The sequence below is a fragment of the Haemaphysalis longicornis genome, unplaced genomic scaffold (assembly GCF_048455015.1).
Source record: "Haemaphysalis longicornis isolate Haplotype H1 unplaced genomic scaffold, Haemaphysalis longicornis Haplotype H1 scaffold_7, whole genome shotgun sequence".
Classification (NCBI taxonomy): domain Eukaryota; kingdom Metazoa; phylum Arthropoda; class Arachnida; order Ixodida; family Ixodidae; genus Haemaphysalis; species Haemaphysalis longicornis.
Genome location: NW_027526422.1, coordinates 69,852,154 through 69,878,504, shown reverse-complemented (window position 1 = coordinate 69,878,504; position 26,351 = coordinate 69,852,154). Strand labels below are relative to the sequence as shown.

The 26,351-nt window shown below is 46.4% G+C and overlaps 3 protein-coding genes and 1 long non-coding RNA gene across 6 annotated transcripts in view; 2 read left to right on the top strand and 2 right to left on the bottom strand.

Annotated features, from left to right (window-relative positions):
- Positions 1–26,351, top strand: part of LOC144145874 (uncharacterized) — a 37,597-nt gene that overhangs the window by 4,791 nt on the left and 6,455 nt on the right. Inside the window, exon 1 of one of the 3 annotated variants that reach the window (XM_077677693.1) lies at positions 17,571–17,914. The exons of 1 other annotated variant lie outside the window; for it this stretch is intronic. In XM_077677693.1, the coding sequence (XP_077533819.1) occupies positions 17,602–17,914 (313 nt within the window). In that variant the 5' untranslated portion in view covers positions 17,571–17,601. Of the gene's footprint in view, positions 1–17,570; positions 18,074–26,351 lie in introns of those variants that run through there. One more of the 3 variants, XM_077677692.1, reaches the window with a different exon arrangement.
- LOC144145899 (uncharacterized) lies at positions 1,569–14,947 on the bottom strand. The gene is made up of 3 exons (XR_013317630.1): positions 14,546–14,947; positions 14,000–14,142; positions 1,569–4,223 (listed from the first exon to the last, which is right to left on the bottom strand). It is a non-coding gene; the product is annotated as an uncharacterized LOC144145899 (long non-coding RNA).
- On the top strand, positions 18,265–22,529 carry LOC144145869 (uncharacterized). The gene is made up of 5 exons (XM_077677684.1): positions 18,265–18,450; positions 18,538–18,714; positions 19,311–19,431; positions 19,520–19,642; positions 19,737–22,529. Exons 2-5 carry the CDS (start codon positions 18,620–18,622, stop codon positions 20,757–20,759), a joined length of 1,362 nt encoding a protein of 453 aa, XP_077533810.1. The 5' UTR covers positions 18,265–18,450; positions 18,538–18,619; the 3' UTR covers positions 20,760–22,529.
- LOC144144741 (uncharacterized) lies at positions 22,504–25,383 on the bottom strand. The gene is made up of 6 exons (XM_077676259.1): positions 25,035–25,383; positions 24,622–24,820; positions 23,898–24,288; positions 23,662–23,795; positions 23,161–23,225; positions 22,504–22,893 (listed from the first exon to the last, which is right to left on the bottom strand). The coding sequence occupies exons 1-6, from the start codon at positions 25,254–25,256 to the stop codon at positions 22,504–22,506; spliced, it is 1,401 nt and encodes a 466-aa protein (XP_077532385.1). The 5' UTR covers positions 25,257–25,383.

Here is a 26,351-nt window from a genome sequence, read left to right as displayed (position 1 = left end):
ACTGTACAGCAGAGTTACCACTCTGGCTTTGCTCAAGGTGTTGCTTGCATTAGGCTTTCTTGCAAGGCTTAGTCGTCGTGCAGAAAAGCCGACCCAAACAGGCATTCGTTGTGGTGAAGCTTGAAGGATTGCATGTTGTATGGCAGAGCAAACTTTTATAGCTCTGTTCGTAAATTTTGAATACCTAGAACGGTAAAATTTCACTTCGGATAGAAGAAGCGTACAGCATAAATCTGCCATTTGCTCTCTATAGTAGCAAAATAGCGTTAACTGAGGTATACATGCGTGGCACCTGTGATATCCAGCCGGCCGTCACATTTGCAAGCTGGCTTTCCTGACTAATGTGGCCCTGCCTGAGGCATAATCAAAATAGGAAAAACACAGCATAATTTACGCTAGGTCACTCACTTTAGAGGTGCTGTTAGAAGTTTCTAGGCTATTGCGTTCATGTGTTCCATCGCATTTTCTCACTACTTACATTTTGAAAGCTCGGTCCATATAAGTTTGGATAACACATTTGCCTTAATCGTGGGTCTCTATTTTGCGATCTTCTGAAAAACGTCTTCAGGATCTGCCATGTGTTCTATAGCTTGATACAACTTAAGGAGCTGTGCGTTCTGTAGGGAACCTTAGAAGGTTATTGATGCAAGCAAAAATTACCAAAACCACTTTTTGTTCTGTTTTAAATTACGTTTCTGCTAACAAGAAATAGATCCAGTTTAAATTAAAACCATTATGTACTACCCACTGTAACGGCCCAGCGGCTAGGATGTTTCACTGACAGGATCGAAGATGTGGGTTCAATCCCAGCCATGGCAGCCATTTTTCTGGTAGAGGCGAAAAAGAAAACCTGTGTGTAGAGATTTTGCTGCACATTTCAAGGTCCCCAAGTAGTCAAAAAAGCCCCCAATATGGTGTGCTTCGAGGTGCATGTGCAGCTTCGGCACACAAGTTGAATCAAGCCTCTCTCCCCCCCCCCCCCCCCCCCCCCTCCCACACACACAAAAAGGGTATAAGTTTCAGCTGTTGGGGTTGCTCAATTACATAGACCAATATAGGACCTTTACTTTAAGATTTTATAATATTACGACTCAAAAATTTAGTGCTGCTTTGACAGGCCAGTGTTATTTTATTGCAGCCTTTCAGAATTTGGGGTATTGTTTTCAACAGTGAGCAAACCATGGTGTACACCAGATATTGCCTTTTCAGACAAAAATAGCAGACAGGTAGGCAACGCTCTTTGTAGCAGTGCAAAGTTGTGCCACCTCTGTAAACATTTCTATCGAGTTGTTGTCCCAGTCATGTTACGAATGGGAGCTCCTTCAATTTGTAATACTTCCATGGAGGCCTTTCCGGCCAGCTAGTGTACACAGACCAACAGACAGTTCTTCAGTGAAAATTTTCTGTATGAACTTAGTGAAAAATAAAGTAGGTTTGATGACTTGCTTTGCTGCCATATTTTCATTTTAATCTGTTAGGCAGGACCTGGCGATGAAGGTTACTCGTAGGACTGACACTTGGACAAGTAGATGCAAACTGTATTGAAAAGGTGCAACACAAGAAAAGGAATCGCTCTTGTGAATAAATTTTATTTACACAAATGCACTGTACACGCCATTTGTGTGGTTACAATGAGGTGTACAAAACAAAACTATAGGCACCAGAAAGAATAGCAATAGCCATGAGAGGAAAACACGTGCCCATTCAAAATTATATCCTGGCATGCTGCAACTGCACTTCAACAACAATACACTTATAATCCATGTGGATTATGTGTATGGTCAGGTGAAGAGGATGAATGAAAGGATCTTTCCTTCTGCGCTGTTTTTTTTACTCCGCTGCGGCTAAAACCAGGCTGGCTTCATAGATAGCGACCTTCCCATGGCAACCGGCGACAATGAGGGCCAGCGTGCTGAAAATTGCTGGGTAGGGACGGCGCACTCCATCAGGTGGTGCTAAATAATCTCCAACCTCACCAGCTTCACTTTGCTCACAGAGTGACTGTTGGCACGAAATGCAGTGGCTGTACCAATAACAACCGACCGTTCTAGTTAGTATGTATATCACCAGTCAGCACCTAGAATACAATGGCTCGTCCAGACCTGACTCTCACCAATGGAAAAGTCAACGTATACAACTAAACCACACGGGTACCACACTTTCTGGCTCGACTACCATTATTAATTTTTGAGCATTCCCATTCATTCAAACATTCATAACCTTTACTAACCTTGGCTCTACATGGAGAAGCTTTCTTTTGGCGTGACGGTCATTTGCGCACATGCGAAATTTGACAGGAAACGCTTGAGTTTGTGCAAAGCATTTCCAAATTGGCCATTTAAAGCAGGGAAATGCCGTCATTCTTGCGCGGGAGCATAACAATTTTCCAGCTGCAGGAGCACTAGTTGATCCAAACTTCGTCAGGGGCTGCGGCTCTTTCACATAAACTGTGCCACTCTTGTAGCACCGTCCTCAAGGTGGCTCGCCAGCCCTACAAATGGCAAAGTTGGGTATACGAGAGTTGGCCCTGGTCAGGGCCGGCGATGAGAACCGTACACATAGTTATCTTTGTGATATCTTTTTGAGCCACGCCCGTATACCAAAGCGATAAGAACCAAAGAAAAAAGAAAATGCTTTTGCCATGCCACTGCTGGCCTTGCTCAGCTGTATGCAACAGTAAACCATCGGGTTGACTCAAAGTGCAACGCAAGAAAATTGCACAGGATCTCACCATATTCTAACAGGGTGAGAGCGCGACAGCTTCTTTTATGGCTCGGTTTGTTGTCGAGCGTTCCGCCAATGCCGCCTATAGCCTACAATCCTGACAGTGAACTTGGTGCAGCCACTCATTACAGAATCACTATCCATGCTGCTGCGGCACTGCCTCGACTGAAGCAGAGGGCCAACAAAGACTGCAGTAGCAATTTATTTGAATGCACATTTATTTTTGTGTTGCATGTTTTACGGAGCGTGTTGCAAGGAAATCGGAATTGAGCAAGCGCCAAATGTTTCTTTTTCTGCAACAGTATATGCAACAGTGCACACCAAGTGCTTCTTGTTTATTTCTTTCTGGTCCATGCCATGGAACAACCATCCATGGAATTCCATGGATGTGCGCACCATTCTGTGACATGGAATGTTAGGAATGCATTAGGAAATTGTCAGCTGTTGTGGACGCTTTTTGCAGACAATATCCGAATGTGCATTCTGTGGACACCGACCGGGTGCAAGCGTTTCGCAACATAGCAAGTAATATTTTCGCATTTAGAAAGTGATTCACTGAAGCACACTGTCGAGCCCACAGGTGTACTTGGCGCAGTGTCAATGAGCCTATAAAAAGTGCAACAAACTGAGGAGGAGGCGAAATACCATTGACAACAGGCCGGACAAATAGCTCACAATGCTTCAATGGGGATCACAAGCAGCACAAGCCGGTGCACTGGCATAGGAAAGAACTAAAAAAGGCCAAACAAGGAGAAAAAAAAACATTTGGCATCAGCGAGCATGGGAGGTCACTGTATATAAAGTCGGTCGGAGCAAAACTGTTTTTCATAAACCCCCTCTCAATTTTTTTTAAACTCATTCCTCACTCCGCCGCTGTCATTAAAACAGTTGCACGAGGTGTGCATTTCTAGAGCAGCTGTTTTTCTTATGAAGGCAAACAAAATTGCCTTCGTGCGCAAAGTCTTAGACAACATTATTGCACCAACTGGTTTAATTAGCCGATAGTCTGCAACTACGGTATGCATTACAGCTCAAGTATGGCTTCCGTGCATTAACCTACAAATTTTAACTGCTGTACGGAAAAGAAAGCAAGCTTCTTAAATATATGTGCTGACAGCAATGTAAACTTAAAATTCCTTATAACAGAGCTAGAAATTCTTTCAGAGCTAAAATGCAGTGCTGAATGATGCAAGGCACCACGAAGTACTGTCATATATGTACACGCAAAGAAAAAAGTTTAGCAGTGTCAGTAACTCTTCATAAAACTTTTCTTTGTGCCCTTTGGCAGGGCATGAGCAACAAAATGTCACTGAATTGCTCCACAACAATCGCTTTCTTCTTGCTGCTCTGCAAGTGCCATGGCTCCAGTCCACCGCTCAAACAGATGAGACACTCTACCCCGCTGACCACGAACAGAAGTTCTTGGCTCGCTCCAGGGACACACCACCAGTGGTACCAATCTGCACCAAGTTTGTTGCTACCTGGCTTGTGGCTCCCTGCTGGCAAAAGAAAAAAAAAAATGTGCAGTGAGAGTTAGACAAGGGATTGCAGGGAAAAAAAATCAATTTCTCCTTTTAAATGATTGCAGGACACACCACACTTCGATTTCACGTATGCATTAGCAAACACACATGCACTCCTTAATGGAGGCTTCATGTCAATGAGGCATGGGTGACATAACATTGCCCCTTTGGAAGGGAGGTGTGTTCTCTTCATCTTGCTGGATGGCATGGCCAGCATGACAAGGATGGCAAGACCCGAGGGAAGGAATGATGATGTGGAACAGAAACAGCGGCATTCTACTTATTCGTAACTGTCGCACATAAGAAGCTGCACCACTTCATGACTCTTACATTAGTGAGGTCCACATCTTCTTGTAAGCACAGTCGTGATCCCGCCCATTGTTCCCCACCCTCTCCTTAGCGGGCTGCGGCTCCTCCCCCGAGTTAGTGGCGGCTTTGACGGTGTGTAGTGATGCAAGTAGTACGGATAAATTTTAGCCCAAGCTTGGTAGCTGCCCTACCTTATCGAATCGCATCTGTTATTTTGTCGAACTGTGGAGTCAATGGGCATGGAACAAAAAAGTGACGTGCAAGACAGAAAAAAAGAGAGTAACAATGTTAGACCACACAGAAAACACAGTGCAGTAGAAACAAAGGACAAGGTGAGGCTGGGGCAAGAGCTAACTTTCGACAAATGCTTTATTGCAGGACCTGCACTTATAAAAACATCTGGCTCATAATAGTTGAGAAAGAAAGGAAAACATCAAAACGAACAACGAAATATGAGACAAAAACCACCACGCGCCGCCTACACCAAAAAATAAATCTCTAGCTTTCATAAAGCCATAGATGGTCTATTGATGCATTGATCACCGGAACTCGCCATCTCAGCTGCTTCCAGAAGTTCTTTCGTCAGTCCAGACTGGTGGTAATGCAAAGCAATCATCTCGTCGTGCAGGGGATAACACGGGTACCCCGATACGCACTTTTTACAATGGGCAGCCAGCTGGCCATCAGTGGCAACGCTGCTTACTTTATTCTTGTACTCTTAAATGGACATTCAAATATCTGCTTGTTTGGCCAGTATAGTCGCTGCCACATGAGAGTGAAATTTTGTAGACAGCATGATGCCCACAGCGTACCAGCTTAGAGCAGACCGGTTTTTGCACACGCGTTAGGCAGGTTAACCTGCACAAGCCCAAAAGCCTGTTCGGGGCTGTGAACAAGACATTGATCCCACTAACAGCCACCTAGCTGCCCATTGTAAAATGTGTGTATCGGGAAACCTTTGTTATCCCATGTACGACCGGACAATTGTTTTTCATTACCACTGCTCTGGGCTGACGAGAAACTTGTGCAAGCAAGTGAGATAGCATGTTCTGGTGATCAGTGTGTCCGTAGACTGTCTGTGGCTTTATCAAAGCCAGAGCTTGATTTCTTGGTGTAGGCGGCATGTGGCGGATTTCGTCTCATCTTTTGTTGTTTATTTATTTTTTTATTTCCTCCTCTTACGAGCCAGGTGTCTTTATATGTGCTGGCCCTGCAATAAAGCATTTGTTGAAACCTTGCACTTGTCCCGTCCTCGACTTATTCTGTTTTTACTGCGCTATGTTTCTCGTGAGAGTATGAACCAACACGCCCAAACATTTTCCCTTCTGCTGGACAGCATCCAGGGCATAACAAAAGTTCACAGAGCGAAAGAATGTTAAGTGAGCAAACGAGCTTTTCTAGGCAATGCCCAGGGGCGTCGAGTATGCTAGATACAGCAGTTGCTGCAAGAACGAATGGAGAGTGCAGTAACTGCACAGAGACGGCAGTAAGAGGAGGAGGCTAGGGTATATATAGTCAGGATCCAGCTTACATGGCCTTATCGTCTGGTGGTAGGGCAGTGTATCGCCTTTATCACCTTCCAATAGTTTCAGGGAGAGAGGCCATGTAATTCAGCTGATATTAGTGCTCATTATCACGCTTTTAGAACTTCGCAGAGTAAACAATGCCAAGGTCATCATGAAGTGTTGAACCCAGAATAATGGCTCAACTAGTTGCACAAAACAAGATAAGTAACAGCCACTAAGCAGTGCTTAGTGACTGTTCGAGCGCTACCACATCGATTCACATAAGGTAAACAAATTTTTCTCATCCGGCATGCATTGCATTCTGTAAGCATATATGCTGGTGCATGTATATATGTGTGCCAGCATATGTTGTATACATATGACTAGTGGCATAGGCAAGATACATAAACTTGTGTATAGCTTGAGCCAATGCATTTTGGCCTTGGCAACTACAACACCACCTGAAGGTAAGGCTAGCCAGATGAAATTGTGGTGGAGGAACTCCTGACGTTTGTACTGTGGATACAGGAAAATTTTGATATAGTCAGGTACACATCACATTTTCTGATAAAATGTGGCACTCCCCAGCATTCAGCTGAGCGACAGTGGAGTGCTGGTACTGGATGAATTGCATGGACATTGGAACGTAACGAAACCCTGCAGTGTATGAGCATAGCATTCCAGGTTACTCCATGTGAAGTAACACGTGATAGCTTAAGCAAAAAGCACCATATTCGTTTGGTCGTGGAAGTCAACCAATGTGTGAGCAAGGTGCTCACTGCATGTTCCAAAACATGCAAACGTCTATTGCAGTCTCGTCCTGTCTATTATGTTCGGCTATTATGCACGCTTTCAGTGTTTAATGAACTTCTTATTTTCGCTACACACGCCCATTGAACGTCCGCACCACAACCAGCTGCGCCACCGATGCAGTGAGCAATTTTTGCGAGTGTCGCCCTCGCCTTACCGCGGTCCAATAGGATCATACGTTAACACTAATTTACTCGTAAATTTTAACCCCATAAAAATCATATTTAATCAAATTTAAATGTTTAGAGAATAATATTCGATCACTGACTGATTCGCACAATCGTTACTCGCAAGACATCCAATCGTCATCGCATCGTCACTGCAAGTTCTTGATCCGAATATCGGCACATCATCGTAACGGTCATTCTACGTAGTTTTTAACGAAATCGATGCCACAAGGCAAGTTACACTGACTGCAAATCATGCCTGAACATCCAAGGAGTACTATAAAAACAAGGGCGCAACAGCAAACAGTAGGGCTCTTTAATTTCCAGTCTCGGACTCGCCGCGGACTCCCCGATAAGCAGTCCGGCATTCGATTTTCCCATGTATCCCTATGACTTCGGGGAATCCTCGGACTACCCGCGGACTACCCACGGTGAGTCCGAGACTGTGAATCGAAGAGCCCCAATGAAGCAACCAAGTTACAGCCACGGGACGTGCGACAACGCCGGTAAGCAGTTCGGCCTCTTCCACTGGCTAATATTAGTACTTTACACAGGTTAACTGTACAGAACCGCTAGGCTCCGAAGCTTTTCCGGCTTCGGGTGCGTCACGTAAGCTCAAAAACAGCGTAATATAGACCGTAGCTAATGAATAAGCGGTATTTGAGTTCGATAACTCAATTGCCGTAAGCATACATGGGCGCCGCCATCTTGAATGTTTGTTTACATCAATGTTACCAGACCAGCATCGACATTCCGCTAAATTTAGCGGCCACTTACAGTTATTGCGATCTGAGTACTCGTTAAGCTTCAAAAGAAAGCAAATATGAAATGGTAATTGAGAAAGCCAAAATATCACGGTATTAATCCACAAAAACGCGAAATCCGCTGTAGCAAATCATGATGCATGAATGTGCTTGTAGCAGAAGCAACAGCATGGTAGATTGGCGGCAAATTTTAAATGCATACAAGCAGATTTGTATACAGTGTTCGACCTAATCTCTTGTTAAGTATTGGTGACAACATATTGTTAATTAGGTACGCTGTCTTTCGGTGGGTAAGCGCGCTTTTTTCCGTCATGCCGCTGCTGCTGACTGTGTGGCTTGCTGCTAGTTTTCTTTCAAGAAAGCCCCGCATTTATACGTTCCTTTCTGTGTGACCAGCCATTGGTAACAGACACGTTTTCACTGTCTTTTTCATGTGGTGCAAGCTATGTTCCATCAGGTGTATGTGACACCTGAGGTAAGCTTCCACAAATTTCTGCATTCTCCAAACGGGTGAAATAGAACAAGCTATGAATCTGACAAAAAAAAAAAAAAAAAAAAAAAAACAAGAAAAGCGGCGGGCAACCAAGAATACCTTGTTTTTTTTTTCTTTTGGTTCAGAAACAGCGATTTCTTGTGTATGGTTGGAGTATTGTTGGAAAAATACACTGGCACACTGGAGTCCAGCCTGATGATACCTTTGCCCTCTGTGCATATAAAGCTGAAGTATCATTCGAAAACTCGGAATGCAAAATAAATGTGCTGAATACTGTCGGCAGACCAAGTGTGTTTTGTTCTTCAATTGCAGTGAGCTGTTTACGGTGTGTGATTTTGAGATTATTGGTAGCAGCATATCTGCATTGGGTGCGCTAAAAGTAAACATGATACAAAACTAAGATACTGCAAACTTTTCTGAACACTGCGCTACGAATAATCATCAAAGAAAAAAAGACGCCTCAAGAATACGATACTCCCTAATGCAAAATTGGAGCGCAGTGCGAACTGCAGTCTTCTCGGTGACAGCGTGTAGCTGCTGTGTCTCAGGAAGTGATCGTGTCATCAGTGAACACACGACGCAGACGCTACTCTGGCGTTTTCTCACAGCGCCTCGGTGCCACTGAGCATGTCTCGCGTGGCCTCTGCGTACTGCCCTCCCTTTCACACTTTCATTTTACTTTCCTCCTCCGCCTTCCTGCTTGCTCTATCTCATTGATCTCCAGTGCCCTCTTCTTCATTCGGTTACAACAAAGTCGACGGCCACACGAAACCACAGGAGTCAAGCGGGCACTTAATTTCGACCTCTTGAAAACACCATTTCCGTATAGTCTGCTGAAAAAGAAAGCAAGATGCAAAATACAACGGCTGAAATACGCGTGTGGACGCCGCAAGCAGTCAGCAAAAACCGGCGATTTTGAAACCGAAATCGAGGAGAGCGTGGCCATTAAAATGACATTGCAGCCATCCAGCGAGCGGCCGGACGGTGTACGGGGCAGCAAACGGGTGAAGTGTTCGCAGCAGAGCTTGACCGGTTCTCTAGCTGCATGGCTGGCCAGAGGAAGAAGCCACCGTCAGCTGGAGCGTCACAGGCGTGTCATGGCTGTTTACGCAATCTGCCGGCAGGTGCAGCGTGGTCTACGGCGGAGCTTTTTTAAACGCTTCTGACTGATTAACGAGGCAGTTCACGGGGCTACCACTCGTGTCCCAGCTGATGTGGGGGTACTTACTAGACATTAAAATAAATTTGGTCGAGGTGAAATTTGAGTGCCGTTGGCCACTTAAGAGGTGTGCTCTAAAAAAGAAATGGCAAGCAGACTGCCTTAGCAAGCTGCGTTGCAAGAAATTATTTCTGTAGCTGAACAGTTCTGAAATTTGGTTGCTTCTGAAGTTTGTTCAATCTATCCCAGTCAGGAAGAGTATGATATACAGCTGTATAACTCCAGCCCTTTTTCATTTTTAAGAAGTGTTTTTCTCTGTTTTTCCTTACATTTCTTTTTTGCTGCTGCAGCAGCGCTGGGAGCATGAGCATGCAAGACAGAATGTAAAAAGTGGTATGGTCACGACACCTTTCACTTGCATTACAAATTTCCTGATCCACTTTACTCGAAGTAGTAGAATAATTAAGTGAAGTATCAGTTTTACAGTTAAAAAATGGGTAAAAGAAGTAAGTCCACCACGGGTATAAACATTTAAAAAAATGAGATGTCTATTTATATGTTGTATTAGCTGGCGCAGAATCTAGCAGTGCACCCGATGTCGAACCATATTCCATACCGAGACACGGTGCTAGTAACTATAATACCTTCGACAAACATCACGTAAACTGATAGGTTCGCCTGGTGCACTGTCGAGGCACGAGTCATGAGGGCCCCAGACAGCTCCGATGAATACCACGCAATCTGATGGCTTCAGCTGGGAGGCTATGGAGCCCTGCAGTGTTGTGGAGCCACCAAGGACTTGCTTTCGTTTTGTATGTTATTTCTCCTTGTAAGCCATGCTCCATGTGTACCCAGGGATTATAGTGGCTCTTCACTGCTTATAACACTAAATATTTATCCTCATGGAGCAGATAAAGTTTGCAGCTCATTAATAGAGAAATAAAAGTTGGCTCTGCCACATGACATGCAAACTTCCAAGCTTCACTGCATGGCATTTTCTTTAGTGTTAGCTTTTTTGGCACGACGCCGAAGCCATGCAAGAAAGCCTACACAAAAGCCTTGCACAAGAGTGGAACTCTGGCAGCCAATGTTGGCTGAGGTGCAACGCTACCTGGGCAAAATTTATAAACTGGAAAGAAGTTTCCCATCAATATGGTGATATGAGTGAGAAATCAAGGTTTATTACTTGCTGGAAATGCTTGCATTAAAGTAAAGGTCATACCAACTACTAACGTACCTAACGTCTTTTCAATGCCTGGAGCAAGCCATTCAAATGCAGTCGACTCTTGATCATCACCTAATTGGAATTTTCGGGTAATTGGAAGCAATGCTCAGGTCCCACCAATGTTACATTCAATTCAGTAGAAGAAATTGCTTGGTAATTTAAAACTGAAACCCAATTTTTTGATTAATTGAAAGTTATTTCGAATAAAAAGCATCAAGGTGAACTTCACATCTTGATAAAATTGGAAATTTTAAAGCGTCAAAACACCGCCGTGTCCTGCAATGTTGGCACCATCACAACCGAGGCAGCGCATAGCTGATAAAGCAGCTGGTCACCTGAGACTTGTGCCAGTGTAAGCATCTCTCTTTTGAGGCCCTCAACCTTCTTTGTTGCGCACAGCTCCGTGTAACAGTTTGCGGGGTGAAAGCTTCAGGCTTCAATTTTAACCACAAGTCTGAACTATCACGGCAAGCTGTGTCACATTCGAATAGGCAACAAAACAAAACCAAGAAGATAAGACTGTTGCGGACCAATAGCAATGCGCTTATTGTGCCTTCTGTTTTTTCGTTGCGGACTTTGTACTAATGGTAGCCAACTGTATAATTTCTCTGGTCACAACATGTTGAGGAAACCGCATTTTCCACGGCAGGGTGTGCCAAATTCCATTCGGCTGCCTTGCCATACTGTCTTAATCTTTTAAGGGGCAACCACACGCAGCGACGTGAAAACTAACTCAATGGGTACACCAAACAGATAGCACGAGTGACAGCAACAAGTGAAAACAATGATCAAACTGCCGCCAATGCCCTGCGTTGTCGTCGTTCGTCGCTGCTGCTCACTTGTGGGCTGCTTCTGTCCAGCAAAAAGCAAGCGGCGGCATCAGCCCGTCGCCTTCTGCTGTCGACTCCCTTAGCAACATGCTTATAAACATTTTCGCTTGTCACCGTCATCCACACTACCAGTTTGCTGTACCCATTGAGTTACGTTTTGCCGTCGCTGCATGTGGTTGCCGTTTACTTGCCATTTTTTGTACCATTTTCCTATCGATACATAAACAATCTAATGCCTCAGGTCCTGACGACTGCCTGTGTATTTTATGCACAGTTCGAAATTTCCTGTTTGCACATCTCTAGTTAATATGTTATGCAAGATTAAATGAATGAACAAGCTGACCAATTGTTCAAACTTTCTAGGGAATGTGAGAGCAGTTGAAAAAACGAATGTACACAGAGAACGAAATCTCACTGGTAATAATCGTGTGTAGAAACCAGGGTCGGAGCAAAAAAAGAAATGCCAAAAGCAGATATCTAACGCACAGTAAATGCCCACAACGAAGTAACTTGTGATGCTTCCATGTGAAGGAAGAGAAAGAGCAGGCTCAGAGGAGGTTGGCACTGGACAACTTCTTCTGAGCCTGCTCTTTCACCTCCTTCACATGGAAGCATCACAAGTTTCTCCGTTGTGGGCATCAATTTCCTGACTACCTGTGATTTTGTACCCCTTCTCTCTCTTCTACCGTCTAATCTTTTCTTCATATGCTGCATGGCCAAAATATGAAGTAAAAAAAAAGAGGTTAGCAGAGGGTAGTACATGAAAATTCTAGTTGAAAGCTGTAGGATAAAGCGAACAGCAATAGGGATCCTGCGGTTATTGCCATTTTAACCTCTCGTCACGGCAAACAAAAAGTCAGAAAAATCAGATGGTGAATGGCTTCAGCATATTAAGTTTCAGATGTCGTTATACAGTGGCACAATAGGGTGGACGGCAGCGCCACTGACGTGTCTGAATGATTGGACAATCTAAAAAATCAGACTGTGACTGTGTACAGGTGCCGTCATAAGTAATTGGAGCACAGGAGCTGTGGCCGAACTGTATCGGAGCGCCGTGTAGCTGCACCGGCGGTAAATGAAAGGACGAAAAGACGCATGCGCGCCTGCCGACGGCGATGGCCCATCTATACCTCTCAAACCCCTTTTTAAATTTGGCTTCGAGTATTGCTCGCAGCACAGTGCCGCTCTCGGCGACGGCGCTGATAGCAGAGACGATTCTGGCAGCGTCTCTGGCACACTTCCAGCTGCCGGAGAAGCGGCGCGCTGTCACGGGAATTTGTAGTGAGTTTTTCGTTCAAATATTTTTACGTGTGCACGCTATCAGCGCTCTCGCCGAGACCAGTATGCTGCGAACAATGCTTGAAGCCAGGTTAAAAAAAAGTGGTTTGAGAAGTACAGATGGGCTATCGCCGTCGGCAGGCGCGCATGCGTGTTCTCGTGCTTTCATTTACCGCCGGTGCAGCTACACGGCGCTCCGATACAATTCGGCCGCAGCTCCCGTGCTCCACTTATGACGGCACCTGTACGTAAAGATCGAAGTCAAACATTGCTTTCAGGATTAATTTTTCATCAAAGAATTTGGCATGACCTACTCGTTCGAAAGCACCTTTTGTCGCATGAAAGCTTGCTCACACCTATGACAATGCCACCAAGGAACGAGAGGCCTGAAGAAGACACCACTCAGTGGAGGGGTGTGAGAGAAGAAAACTCTGGGGCAACAAATGGATATGGACAAAGCAAGATAGCAGCAATCGGAAATGCAGCAGGCAGGCCTTAGTTCTTGTTCTACAGTGTACACAAATAGGCTCAGGACGATGACTATAGCATGAGCAATGCGAGAAAAATTCTCGTCTAGTGATGCGAGACTGGCCAAGAAGTGCCCCGTGTTAGCGAAAAGTAGCGATTGCTACCTATTCTTTGATTACCTACGAGACTCCTGGAATTTCGAAACCACACTTGCATTGCTTGAGAAAATTTCTTCTGAAGTGCAATTACGTTAGTAAATTGCAATCTTTAGCAATTCAATAACCTATAAAACGACCATGCTCAGCAACCCTTGTAGTGCGAATATAGCAATTGAAAAAGATAAGCAGCTGCATTACGTACACTCAACACCAACTGTCGGGAATCAAACGTGAGTGTGTTAAGTGGGCCCACCACATGCTACACAGTATTTGTTCATTGAAAGCATCAAGTATCTCTATTGCGCTTTCCCTCCAACAGAATGTCATGACATGCATTCCGTGAAATAAATTCCATCTTCCAACTCCTGCATACAAACGCTGAAAATTCTCCATTCTGTTTAAAAAAAATTAGAACAGAAATTGTGAGGACAGGTGCAAATTGTATCGATATACACACATACACGCACACACACACGCACGCACGCACGCGCGCCACAAATATATGTGGCTCCGCAACAGAAATATACTTGCACTGCACTGTCTACGAAAAACAGGTTCGGGAGCGCAGATTCGGCTAAACACTTACATCCGCAATGAGAACAGTGGCACCCTGTATGCCAAGGCTTGGAGAAGCAGTCTCTTGAGGTAGGTCTGGCTCTTAGAAACGGAGCAGGTCACCGATCAGCGACTCGTACACATGCTGGGACTGTGGTGGAAATCTATCAGCCCCTGTAACGAAAGCGCAGTGAGCGGCGTCTCGATGACACATGATACGAAATAAATATCTCCGAAACATTGCTTGCTTTACATTTGTGCGTGCAATCTAAAACCCCTGTTCTGCTTACTACGGCTGTTAACGTAGTAAGCCTCCATGTAATAACTGTCACTAGTGGTAAGCATAGTGACAGCACAGCAGATTCTAGCCAACAGTTACGCACATGAGCCTGTAAGTTAAAAAAGAAAAACATTACGACACTAGCGTGTGTTTCGGGTGTGCTTTCGCAAGAAATGGCACGTAGCTTATCCACTTTGAAATTAGCCTACACTTCTACCACGAACACTAAAGGCAACTTCACCTTGTGTGTTTTCTTCTCCGTATGAAAAGGGCGATGTGACAAGTCTAAACACTTACCTCCTCACGACCTTGTTGCTACCACCGACGTTGACGGCCACGAAACCGAGCTAGCGAAGTCTCCGACTTTGCGCTGTCGAAGCTGAGGCGCAGACTGACGTGAGGCTCGGTAGGACCCTAGGAACTTCAGTTGGAGTAAAAGCTGCGATTCCAAACCACGAAGGCGCACAGGCCGTCCGGCCGCTAAGTCGAAACGGTGCCGGAGAAGCAGGGAGAAGCACGGCCCGCACGGACGGACCAGCAAGAAATGCGCAAAACAATGTTGTCAGCACGGCCAAAGGCCCTCGATTTTTCAGACCAAAGTTGGAGACGTTTTGAGGCAAAAACGACAGCGTTGCCAGCATAGTTTGGTGCGTTTAGGCCGATTTGGCGGCGGTCGCGGGCGGGTTTTAGTCGGATGCGTTCGGTACGTGCGTGAGCGAGCCGGCGTGCGAAGGGTTGCGCGGGTTGCCTAAACGCTTCCACGGGCGGAAAGTTTCGCTGCATTATAAAATACATTCGAATGTATTCTAAATATGGGGCAGCGGAGGAAGGAGTGTTACCGCTCCTGCGCAGCTCTGTGGTGCAGCAACACAGGGCGGTACAGTTCGACCAAGTTTCTCGCCTTCTCCAAAGACGACAGGTAAGCAAATTAGCTTTGTACAAGTTATAGTGAATTCCTTAAAAGCCGACTGATTGCACTCTTCTGTTTTCAAAATAATTCGCGCATGTAACGTGAAGTTAATGAGACATGTCACTCGTATTGGAGTGGAAACTAATATGCAAATATATCCCAGCTTTGCAGGTACGCAAAGTTTTAGTAGAAGTAAACGCGTCTTTGGCACGCACACACTTGCTCGCAAGATCAATTTGTGGTGGCATTGCCGCTTTTTGATTATTGCCTTAGTAACTGCTGGAACGTCGATTCAGTATACTTATCAAGGTATTTTTTGTTGTTTCGTGCAGCAGGTATGAGTCTAGGTTTGGGCCCCAAGTCGAGGACGGTTTGCGACTTCATTGGACGTTTCCTCCGGTGACTCTCCTCACGACGCACAATGTCATCACGACGCACCTGCTCACAAAGAAGGCAAGCTCAACTGTACGCGCTTCTTGCCTTTCATGGCGTACATACTACCACATCGATTGATGGCGTGGAGGTGCTGCGCCCTAAGCATTTTTTCCTCCCCCGTCTTGCTCCAAAACGTATATTTGCGGCGAAACTACTGCCAAGCGTTGCTTCAGAGCTCCGAAAAATCTGAATTACTCCGCGGTGTTCAATGCAAGTCGATTTTCACATGAAGCAGTGGAAGGCCAAACCGAAATACATGCGTTGTCTGCAGCCGCCATTGCAAGCGTTTCGCTCATTAAAAAATAAATAAAACCAAGTAGCATTGCCGGCTTTGCTGTTCAATCTAAACTGCGCGCCCGCGCCTTGTCATCTCATCGCGAATGGGTTTGGTGTTCCATAGTTCTGAAGTTAGAATGGTCATGCCGTATCGGACAGGATGAGATAAGAGGCGCTGCCCAGACGCGAGTTAGAGGGTAGCTTGTAACAACCTGGCCGATATCTGCGGCTTAAAATACAGGAAAGCTTCTTTTTTTTCTGGGTGTCTTCTCCCCCCCGCCTTCCCTCCCACCCCCGGTAAGCAGACTGTTAATTCACGCGCCAGTAAAAGAAAAGACGGGTGCGTTCGATTTGTGTTCTGTGTTCTACGACGTGCACATGGTTGGGCATTGTTTTTGTACGTAGATATAATCAAGCAAAGAGTGTCTACAGTGCGGTCATTGTGTTGCAACAGTTTTTTATGGCTGCATTTTGTTGGTGTGAACATAATTTCTCGGAAGTGTATGCAGGTTAATGGGCGGGTCAACGCTTTCTTTCAGAGTTTGCGTTAACTCGCCCGAAAGGCAGGGCTTGAAGCATACGTGTGCGTGCTTTCTTTTAACATATAGATTCCCAATTATTGTGTCTCTGAACTGAAACGAATTTTTTTTAATGTCTACAGAACATTCCTGTCTCGAGGTGAGCCCAAAAAATAAGTATACATTGAGTGGAACTTTCAAGTTCTTTTCTTCTCCCGCCGCGGTGTGAGCGAAAAAAAAATCTGTGTAGGGACTAGAACTTTCGAAGTTCTTCTTTCGTAATCAAGTATTGTGTACCTAAATGTGTATTCATGGCTGTAACTTTTGCGCAACTTTAGACGGAGACCGATACAAAAAGGGACTCGAAGACCTGTACCTGTCACCGTGTAAAGTTGCGCAAAAGTTACAGCCATGAATTCAGAATACCAACTAGCCCGCCTAACCGTGTTATTGTGAATGTGTATGTAGCACGTTTTTTCCCTATTGTACAATGTTGTATGCCTAAATTTGCATATGTCATATTTTTGCTTAGTCCGATACTGTGTACATAAAATGTATGTGCAATATATTGGTGTAGTACATGTGTTTTCATGACTTCGAATCAAAGACGTCCTCATATGAATCTTGAATAAATGCATAGCAAAAATAATGTTTGTGTAACACTCCAATTATTATCGCCACAAAGACAACAATTTGACACCAGAAAACGTACTATGACCTACATGTTTTCTTCGTTCAATTATTAAACACGTTACTGCACACATAACAAATGACGGGCGGCGGCCATTTCGAGTCATCGGCGCCGCTCGTCCAACTTTCGCGCCTGGTGCCATTGCCGAGCGGCCCATGAGGCAGCGACCGGCGGCAGACGCGAAAGTTGGACGAGCGCGCCTGGTGCCATTGCCGAGCGGCCCATGAGGCAGCGACCGGCGGCAGACGCGAAAGTTGGACGAGCGTCAGTTTCAGGGGCCGGCGCGCGGCGGCACGGGCTGGCTGCCGCGGGATAAATGACGTCAGCAGCGTCCGCGACGTCAGCAAATGCCCTTTCCCCCTCTCCACTCGTTGCCATGGCGATTAATGCAACGTTTCTCAGAGGCCACGTACTACTAGGGGAGGATTTGGCGCTGCTGGCGCGAATTACGCGGGACCACGGTGGATGCGAGAGAGGCCGCCCCGTGACTGCACTGCACTCACTTTGCACTCACTTTCATTCCATGGACTCCGCTCGGCTCGAACGTCAACGGGCGCTCGCCCGAGAACGGATGCGCCGTCGCCGCGCTGATTCTGCGGTTCGCGCAAGGGAATCTGCAGCTAAACGTCGGCGGCGGGAGGCTAACCCAGAAGTACGTAAGAAAGCAACAGAAGCCAAGCGACGGCAAAGGCAAGCGAATCCCGATCTGGTACGCAAGGAAGCGGAAGCCAGGCGACTGCGAAGGCTAGCGAACCCCGAGCGTCGAAAGAAGGCATCGCACGCTAAACGCCGGAAAGACAACCCAGAACTTCGAAATAAAGAGCCGCAAGTGAAGCGTACGTGGTGGAGGCAAGGAGCCGAACAGAGCCGCGAGCGCCCGGAGTTTCCTTTGACCGAGGGTGCCGCGGATGGCCGCTTCGAGAGAGATGATCTGGCCCTTATTTATGTGTGCATACCGTACTCCGTGGACAAAAGAACCGCAGTTCAACGAAGAGGTCGGCCGTGGCTGTTTGTGAATCTTGAATCAACTGTCATTTGTTTTCAGTAACCGCTCTATCCACTTCAAGCAGCCTATAGGGATCCTGCGCTGGAGCTTTGACTGACAGGTAGCGCCGCCCTAGTGGAGAGCGCCACCATACTTCCGGTAGTACAAGCAGCAGAAGCTCACAACCAAAATGGCTGCAAACGTGAGTGGTAGCGCAACTAGTAGCGACGTGCCCCGCAAAAAGGCCCGTAATCGGAGGTACTGCTGTGTCTACGAATGCCACAACCAAGAAGGGTTTGATGAAAACATCGTCTTCTATACATTCCCGTCGAAGCCGTACGAGGTCGAGCGGCGACAACGCTGGGTTCAGGCGGTCCGACGGACACGGTAAGCAATCGGACTCATCGTTGCGCGTCTGTTGCGCGTCTAAGCGTGAAAAGACAACGCGTTTACGACTATTTATTCCACCGACAGGCCAGACGGAACGCCATGGCAGCCCACTGGGAACACAAGGATATGTAGTACGCATTTCGTGGGCAACGCAACAAGCAACTGTATGCACCACCCTGCGTACGTTCCCACAATTTTCCCGTCTGCGTACCGCCGTGCAAAGCCTTGCGATGCTTCTTCGTCCGTGGAGCGGTTCGAGAGGTAAGCATTTGCTGTCATAAACGAGGCCGTGTATTCGAATTCCGCAGCACAACTCCGCCAGCACCCGGTCGACGTGTATACGTTGTCGGTGCGCGTTGGCGGACGAGTACGGCAATTTCACGACCCTGATTTTGATATCGCGCGTTATGAGTACGCGAGCATATCACAACGCCCATTTTCGGTCCGCGAGACGGAGTGTCGCAATGGCAGCAGCGGGTCTCGCGAGCGCGGTAGCTGCAAAGCGCACTGCAGGGAATTAACGGAGTCTCGGGCAGGAAGGGGGGGAGATTTCACGACGTCTGCGAGGCGTCAGTCCACCTTATTTAGTGTCGCGCTGCTGTGCTAGTGCCGCCCCCCCCCCCCCATCCGTCTTTTTTGTTGTTGTTCCCCGGAATTCCCTGTTGCAACTACGAAGCCCCTGCAATTGAACTACGATGATATTAACACATTTAGTTAATCACTTGGCCTTGCAGGTGTGTACACCACGCCTTCAAAACTGTTCTTAGACCATATAATGAACTTGGGAGCGTTTGTTCTTTTCAGTTTGCCTTTTTTTTTTTCATGATTCAATAAATCTTTTCCGTCTACTTGTACAGGTGGACAACACGTGCTCAGAGCAGCGCAAACCCAGCACATCCTACAGTGGTTGTCAAAGACGGAAATGGGAACGGCTTGCATCATAGCTCCCCTGACGACATGGACGTGGAAATTCCCATGGTTAGTGAAACAATAATCGGTACATACTTTGCCAGTTTTGTATTACTAGCCAAATTATTTGTATTCTGTGCTCCTTGAAATTTTCCAGGAAGCTGCAAAAGACACGTCCGAGCAGCTGCAACCACTGGACCTGTCCAAACAGCGTGGCCGGAACGCACCACCGGCAACCAAAGCCCTGCCGGAAAACTCAGCAGGGCTGACCGCCCACTCTGTAAGTCTTAGATTGTGCACTTTCTCACCCCCCAGAATGAGAGTTCGGTTTATTGTCAAAGTTATCTGATTGTGCTATGCTATGTTGTTTTTAGGGCAAAATTGATGAACACCAAGGAAATGTGGCCTGTAAAGCTACCAGCGGCACTGCTGACACATTTGAAGCCGGGTCCCTGATGGCACGCAACCTAGTCGTGCTTCATCGTGCTGTAGGGCCCGATACGAGGGTGTGCTACTTTGGAGGCTATGATGCCGTCTGCCGTTTACCAGGAGGGATTCGGCACCTCTGCGGGGTAGACGACAATGTCTTCGCCCTTCTGCTGAGTTTGTTTCCGGACGTCCGGGAAAAAACAAGTGATGTCAGCCTCCCGAACAAGCTCATAATTTTTCTTTTCAAAATGAAACATGGCCTACCATTCAGCGCCATGGCTGTACTGTTTGGCATACATGAAACCACTGCCGCCAGAATTTTTCATGCTGTTTTAGGTACTCTTGCTTATGCAACCAGTGGGTGGATATACAGGCTGGACAGGTATGTCACTCAGAAAACCTTGCCAGACTGTTTTAAGGTAAACTACCCAAAGTGCACCCTCATTGTTGACTGCACAGAAGTGCGAACAGAATCGCCCTCTGAAGTGAGGCAGCAGCATGTGCTGTTTTCCACTTACAAGAACGGGTTCACCCTGAAGTTCTTGGTAGCGATTGCCCCGTCTGGCTTTATCGTATTCAAGTCAAAAGCGTACGGAGGCCGCTGCACAGACACGCACGTTGTGGTGAACTCGGGGTTTTTGGAAGTGGTTGAAGAAGGTGACGTCATCCTGGCAGACAAGGGCTTTCCAGGCATTAGGGCAGGTGTATCAGGAAAGAGTGGTGTTTTAATAATGCCGCCTTTCTCAGCAGGCAGCCAGCAATTTTCAGAGGCTGATACCAGCAAAACTTATGAGATTGCTCAGGTCAGGATTCACGTTGAACGTGTGATCCAGCGCATAAAAACACATGGCATTTTCCAGCACCGGTTCCCCATTAGTCTGATTCCTGCGGCTACTCAGATTTTTCACATGGCCTGTGTGTTAGCCAACTTGCAGAATCCTGTAATAAAAGCTGACACACCAAGTTGAACGCATGCCCCTTTATTTCAGTGAAGCTGCCATGCTATACCCCCTCTTTACACGATATCGTGCGCTGACACCTTAAAGGAACAAAAAAAAGTTATCCAGCGTTTAGTCTGACGTAAAGATCACACAGCTGCTTATGTCACAAATTGATTTGATTGTGGGTTTTTTTTCTCGATTTGTTCATTGTCTTGATGGTTCCACCGTACGTTGTTATGACGCGTGCGAAGCACAGCTATAGGAATGCTATACTGTTATTTATTTGTGTTGGCGTGTGTTCTGGTGGGCCATGGAATGCACGAGTGGGGCTCGCCCTGTGGTTGCTTGGTGCGTGGATGGTGTTCCTGTTACCTTGTTGCGTTTAATGCCAGTGTTGTGAAGTATAGCATGTTGGTGTGTTGCAGGTGCTATTTTTGGGGGTTCCTTTCGTATTGTTGTTTAATATAGCACACAGCCAGTGTTGTACACACAGATAGTGTAAGGACAACCTTGTTGGTAGGGCAGTGTTAAGTTTGTAGCAGCTCACTTCATTACAAAGCTCTGCCACTAGTGTCTTTCTTTTTTTTTCATTGCTTTCTTCGTTGTGTGTCGACCGTGCCACCATATTTGACAGGATGGAAAGTTGGGCGAGTTGGGAAGGTTTGGAAAGCGCAGCTGTAGGAACACTTTTTTACTCTGAAGTTTTCTTACGATGCCAGTATGTCGCAGCAACTATAATTGGAACAATTGGAGATACGCCGGTCAAGAGTCATACAGCAGATGTGTTCGGGACGTGATAATTTACGTTTCCACTCGTCTTCAGTGAGGCCCACATGGTGTCTCGCCTTGCCTGTTTTGCGGTTGAGAGGTTTGGAGGAGGGGAGCGTTAGAGATTGTCATGGGCGGCTGGCTGTTACTCAGAAGGAAAGAGGTATGACTTGGAATCCTTCCTTCCTGGTGTAGTGAGAATCCGTTTCCTCAGGTACACTGTCGTGGCGGTCTGAGTTTGACACAACACGGCAAGAGCTTGTTAAGGGTTTTTTCCCCCGCTTGTTCGTTGCAACTGTAGTTCCGGAATTGTGATTGCACGTTTACATGGAAATGCCAATGCAGCATGTGGAATGTAGGTCACATGCCTATGTGTGAACACTGCCTTGAGTGGCCAGAAGTGCATGATTTTGAGGTCCATTCTCCCTCTCAGTTCTACCCCCTTTGGGGGCGTGCTTTTTTCAAATGAAAGCAAGATGTTTGATGTGTGGAGGAGAGGAGAGAGAGAGCCTTGCTTGGTGCAGGTCCTGATTCCACTTTGATGTGCATTGTATGCTTTTCAGTTCTCATAAATGTTGTAAACGTATTGGAGTAGACTGCCATCTGCCGCTGATCAACAAGCCAGGATCGATTCGCCGATCCCCCTATCATCACAATTGACTGTAACTGGCGACAATATTTGTTTCATTGCTGTTGGCGTTTTTTGTGTTCATAAGCTACTGCTGCTGAGTGGTATATTTGTATTCTGCCAATATAGGCAAACTTGCTTTTACCCTTTAATGTCTCTTCCCAATCATTCTAATCTTCTCTGAGACAGTGTGTGGGGAGAAAGCTATATGTGAACCATTACAATATTCGTTATTAAGGTGTGGGCAGTCAGTAGGACAGCTCCATTCCACAGCACTACCTTTATAGCACGGTTCCAATGCTGTGGGAGCAAGAAATAGCAGGCTGAGCTTGCAATTTGAGGAGATGAAAACATTTATTTACACTTCCAGTGCTTTTAGTGCACCAGCTGTTTCAGGTAGTAGGAACAGTAGAAATGTTGCAGTTGAGGAATGGTTGCCGCCAAAAATGCCTCGTCTCTCTCAACGACGATGGTGACGCTTTGTTTTGAACTGTATACAAAGAAAAAGCAATCTTTGGTGTTGGTCACATACATGGCCACCTGTACTTGGCAGTAATACGCGTGATTCTTGCGCAGTTTCAGGCAGCCATCTTCATAGATAATGTAGTCAACGAAGCTGTGACACAGCTCGGCATCAACTATGGCCGCATCCTTTCGAGTAAAGGGGCACTTGATTTCGAGCAGTGTCACCCCGTTGGTTGTCTTGAAGAGCCCATCCGGGCTGGCCGAAAGCCACGGCTGCTGAGTGTGAACGACAAGGCCGACCTGCAAGTTTTAGTTTTCATTAGCAACCCCAAGGGCAGACGGCAAACTCTTGGGTGACTATATCATATCGATGGTGATAGATGCTAGCTTTCTGCTACTTGATTACAAAACCAGTACTTCACTTTGCAGCAACCAAATATTGCCCCAAGATAGTCAATGTGTTCACAATAAAGGCAGACTGCTGTATTCTAGCTAAATATGAACAAAAATGCTTAGCAATTCCTTCAGATGCATTAGAAACTGATACTAGACGTAACAGCACAATACCTGGGTCACACTGGTGCCAATTTTTTTTTCGAAGTCCATCCGGGCCTGAGCTTCCATTTCTAGTCCTGAAACAAACCAAAAGGAAAAGGTTTGTTTATTTGACAATCCATGGGGCTGGTGTTAGGGCACTTGCCCTGTAGGGAGAATTCCTAGTCCAGGATGCCCTCCCTCTCAAATTGACTGGCCCCATGATTTTCAAGAACTCGACACGTTTCAATACCAACTTTTTGAAACTGGCCTCACCTTGGAGGGAGAGAATGGGGGGGGGGGGGGGGGGGGGGGGGAGAGAAACCTGTCACCAAACTACACCCTTTAGGGGCTGCACCATTTGTATTTTCAAACATGAATTTCTGTTGCAAGCCAATTAATAAAGTCTTTTGCTTATACAAATAGTCGTGAAAAACTGTCACCACCAGTGCACACAGCATTGTCTTTTTTGCCTTCATTACGTCTCTAACATTAAAGGTAAGTTCATTTTTGCAGTAAAGTAATAGTTCTTACCGTATACAATGGAGTCAACCCTAGGCACGTTAGAGTTTCGAAGTTGTTGTGCCAGGGTATCGAACGACCGCTTCCTCGATATAATGCGGTGTGCAGTCGAGCTCGTTATGCGCAACGACCTCTCCTTGTGCCATCTGTAAACAAAATGCCCACAAGATGTATTTCCACAGCAATGATAAGTGTGTGATCATGCATTAAATAGAAGAAACACTGGTTTGTGTTCTTTTGTTACGAACCGAGCACATTTTCCTTGAGTTATGGTTTCTGCAGCAATCACTTCCGCTTGCACCTGGCTGCATGCCACCTCTGTTTCAAAGAACTTCTTTTCCTCTGCAGTCAACGCAAGGCTGCCTGCACTTGGGCAAATCTGGCTTCCTAGGTGTGTTCCATACAGAGGGAAACTGTCGTCCCGAAGCAGCACTTCTTTCACTGAACACAAATCGGCATTGAAAGCTGCCTGTGCGCATAAATTTTCTAGAACGTCGTGCACAGCACGCTCGCTTTCTCCTTGGAGCTCCACCCTGAGTGCTGTGTTCATGCTGCAGCTGACATCTGGAAAATGTTGCAGCACGTAGCCAGGCTCGCATTGTCTCGGCCGCTTCCCGCCAACATAAGTTGGTTTGTACTCTGCAAAAGACAAGAGTAGCAAGTCTTAGACGCTGCTTTGTTATTTCGGAACTACTAATTCACACGCACTAAAGGAAGTCTCAGTAACCGAACTAGCACATCCAAGCATGCACCTACTGCCGGTTGTTAAGCAAGCAGTAGTAGCGGAGCTTCCCTTCGTGCATGTGTGATGAAGGCATCACCTTAGGAAGCTAAACGGGGACCAAGTGCACCGCGGCAAGCTTTTCGGTCTACGCTGGGACCGTTTTTTTTTTTTTTTTTTTTTGCGCTGAAGCCTAATTCCCAGCTCACATTCACAAATTCACCCGCTCACATTCACAAACACACACTAACCGCCGAACAGGTCTTCGATGGACTCTTTTTTCGAGGTGTCAGGTTTCGAAGTCCTGCGCCCCCAGGCCTGGGGAAGATCCGTTGACGACGGCCGGTCTGTGTTCAGAAAAACCACCACGGCGGCTACGTGCTTGCAACGGCCGCCAAGGCCAGCCTTGCAACTGCAGGTCGCGCTGACTATTTTTCTTTCTGACGACAGCTAGAGAAAAAAAAAAAAAACATAGCAGACTTACATTATTATGCAGCGCTCTTTCGTTAATTTCCAAGAGAGGAAGAGAAAGAGAAAGTCATCAGCCAATAAATAACTGCAAGGAGCGACAAGCGAGAAAACGGCAGAAAGACAACACAAAAGAAGCTCTGCCGTTTTAATTTTCTGATTGACAACCCGAAAACCAATATTAAAAACTACTCACCTGGATTGCGACATCGTAGGACATGTCCTTCACCTGCGAATTGCACTTCGCAGTCACACGAGAACTGCGAGGACCGCCTGCCTCGTGGGGATCGCTTTCCTCCGCGTTGTACACGTAACTTGCTGTGCACAGCTTGCGGCCTTTAGACAGCAAGCTTTCTCTTAAAAACTCTTCGGGTGAATTTACCCTAGCAAACCCATACCGTAAAACCACCGGCGGCATTGTCCTCCAGCAAACACAGCACGAAACGAAGCCAAAGCGGAACCGTGGGCACGTATGAGCAGGCGCGGATCGGACGATCGGCTGCTTCCGTACTACTTGGTGTTTCTGCGCCTCTCCCCTTGGTGGCGCTCAGTGCACGACGTTCGGAGCGCCTCCTAGCCAGCGCAGGATCCCTATGTACGAAATGTAATCTTTGCAGGGGCCATATGAACACAAAGTCCAACTTTAATTTGAAAGAACTAGGCTACGGTACCTCACTCGGCCGCAGCTACGAGAAGTGTTGAAATTTTTTTCAAATTTAGCGCCACATTGATGTGGTATGGATAGGAGTGACGTCATATGGGACAACAATGGGGCTCTTCAATTTACAGTCTCGGACTCACCGCGGACTCCCCGAGAAGCAGTCCGGCATTCGATTTTCCATGTATCCCTATGGCTTCGGGGAATCCTCGGACTACCCGCGGACTATCCGCGGTGAGTCCGAGAGTGCAAATCGAAGAGCCCCACTGAAAGCATAATTTTCACTGCACGTTAGCAATCGAGTGACGGGATCAAACAGAACTAGAGGCCCCAGTACAGTAATAGAGTCGTGTGTCTTGGCAATTGTTTAAATTGGGCACAAATTGCGCAAGTTGCCGGTAAGGTAGTAAGGGAGTCACAACTGTTTCGCCTATGTTCTTTAAAATATCTCCATTATTTTTTCGATGTTCGCGATAAACCTATTATCATTGTTATCAGGACAAAGCAGTGTTTCTAATTAACCAAATTTGCATTTTGTCTGGATGGCCCCTTTAAGGCATTCATTGTTTGAACAAGGAAGGGCAGTCTTGCCCTCTGCATGACACTCGCACAGCCCTTGCAAATGCTGTAATGTGTGGTGCGACGGTCATTGTGAGCAAAACTGTAGGAACAGGATCACTTACCATTCCTTACAGGAACAGCAAAATTCTTATCATACTAATGTGTCCATACCAAGTTACAAAATGAAAGGACACCAGGGTAATATGGAGGTGGGTCATTAGTCCTGGAAAAACGACTCATTCGTATTGAGCTTCGCATTGCTGACCACTCCAGCAACTGTGCCAAGACTTGGGA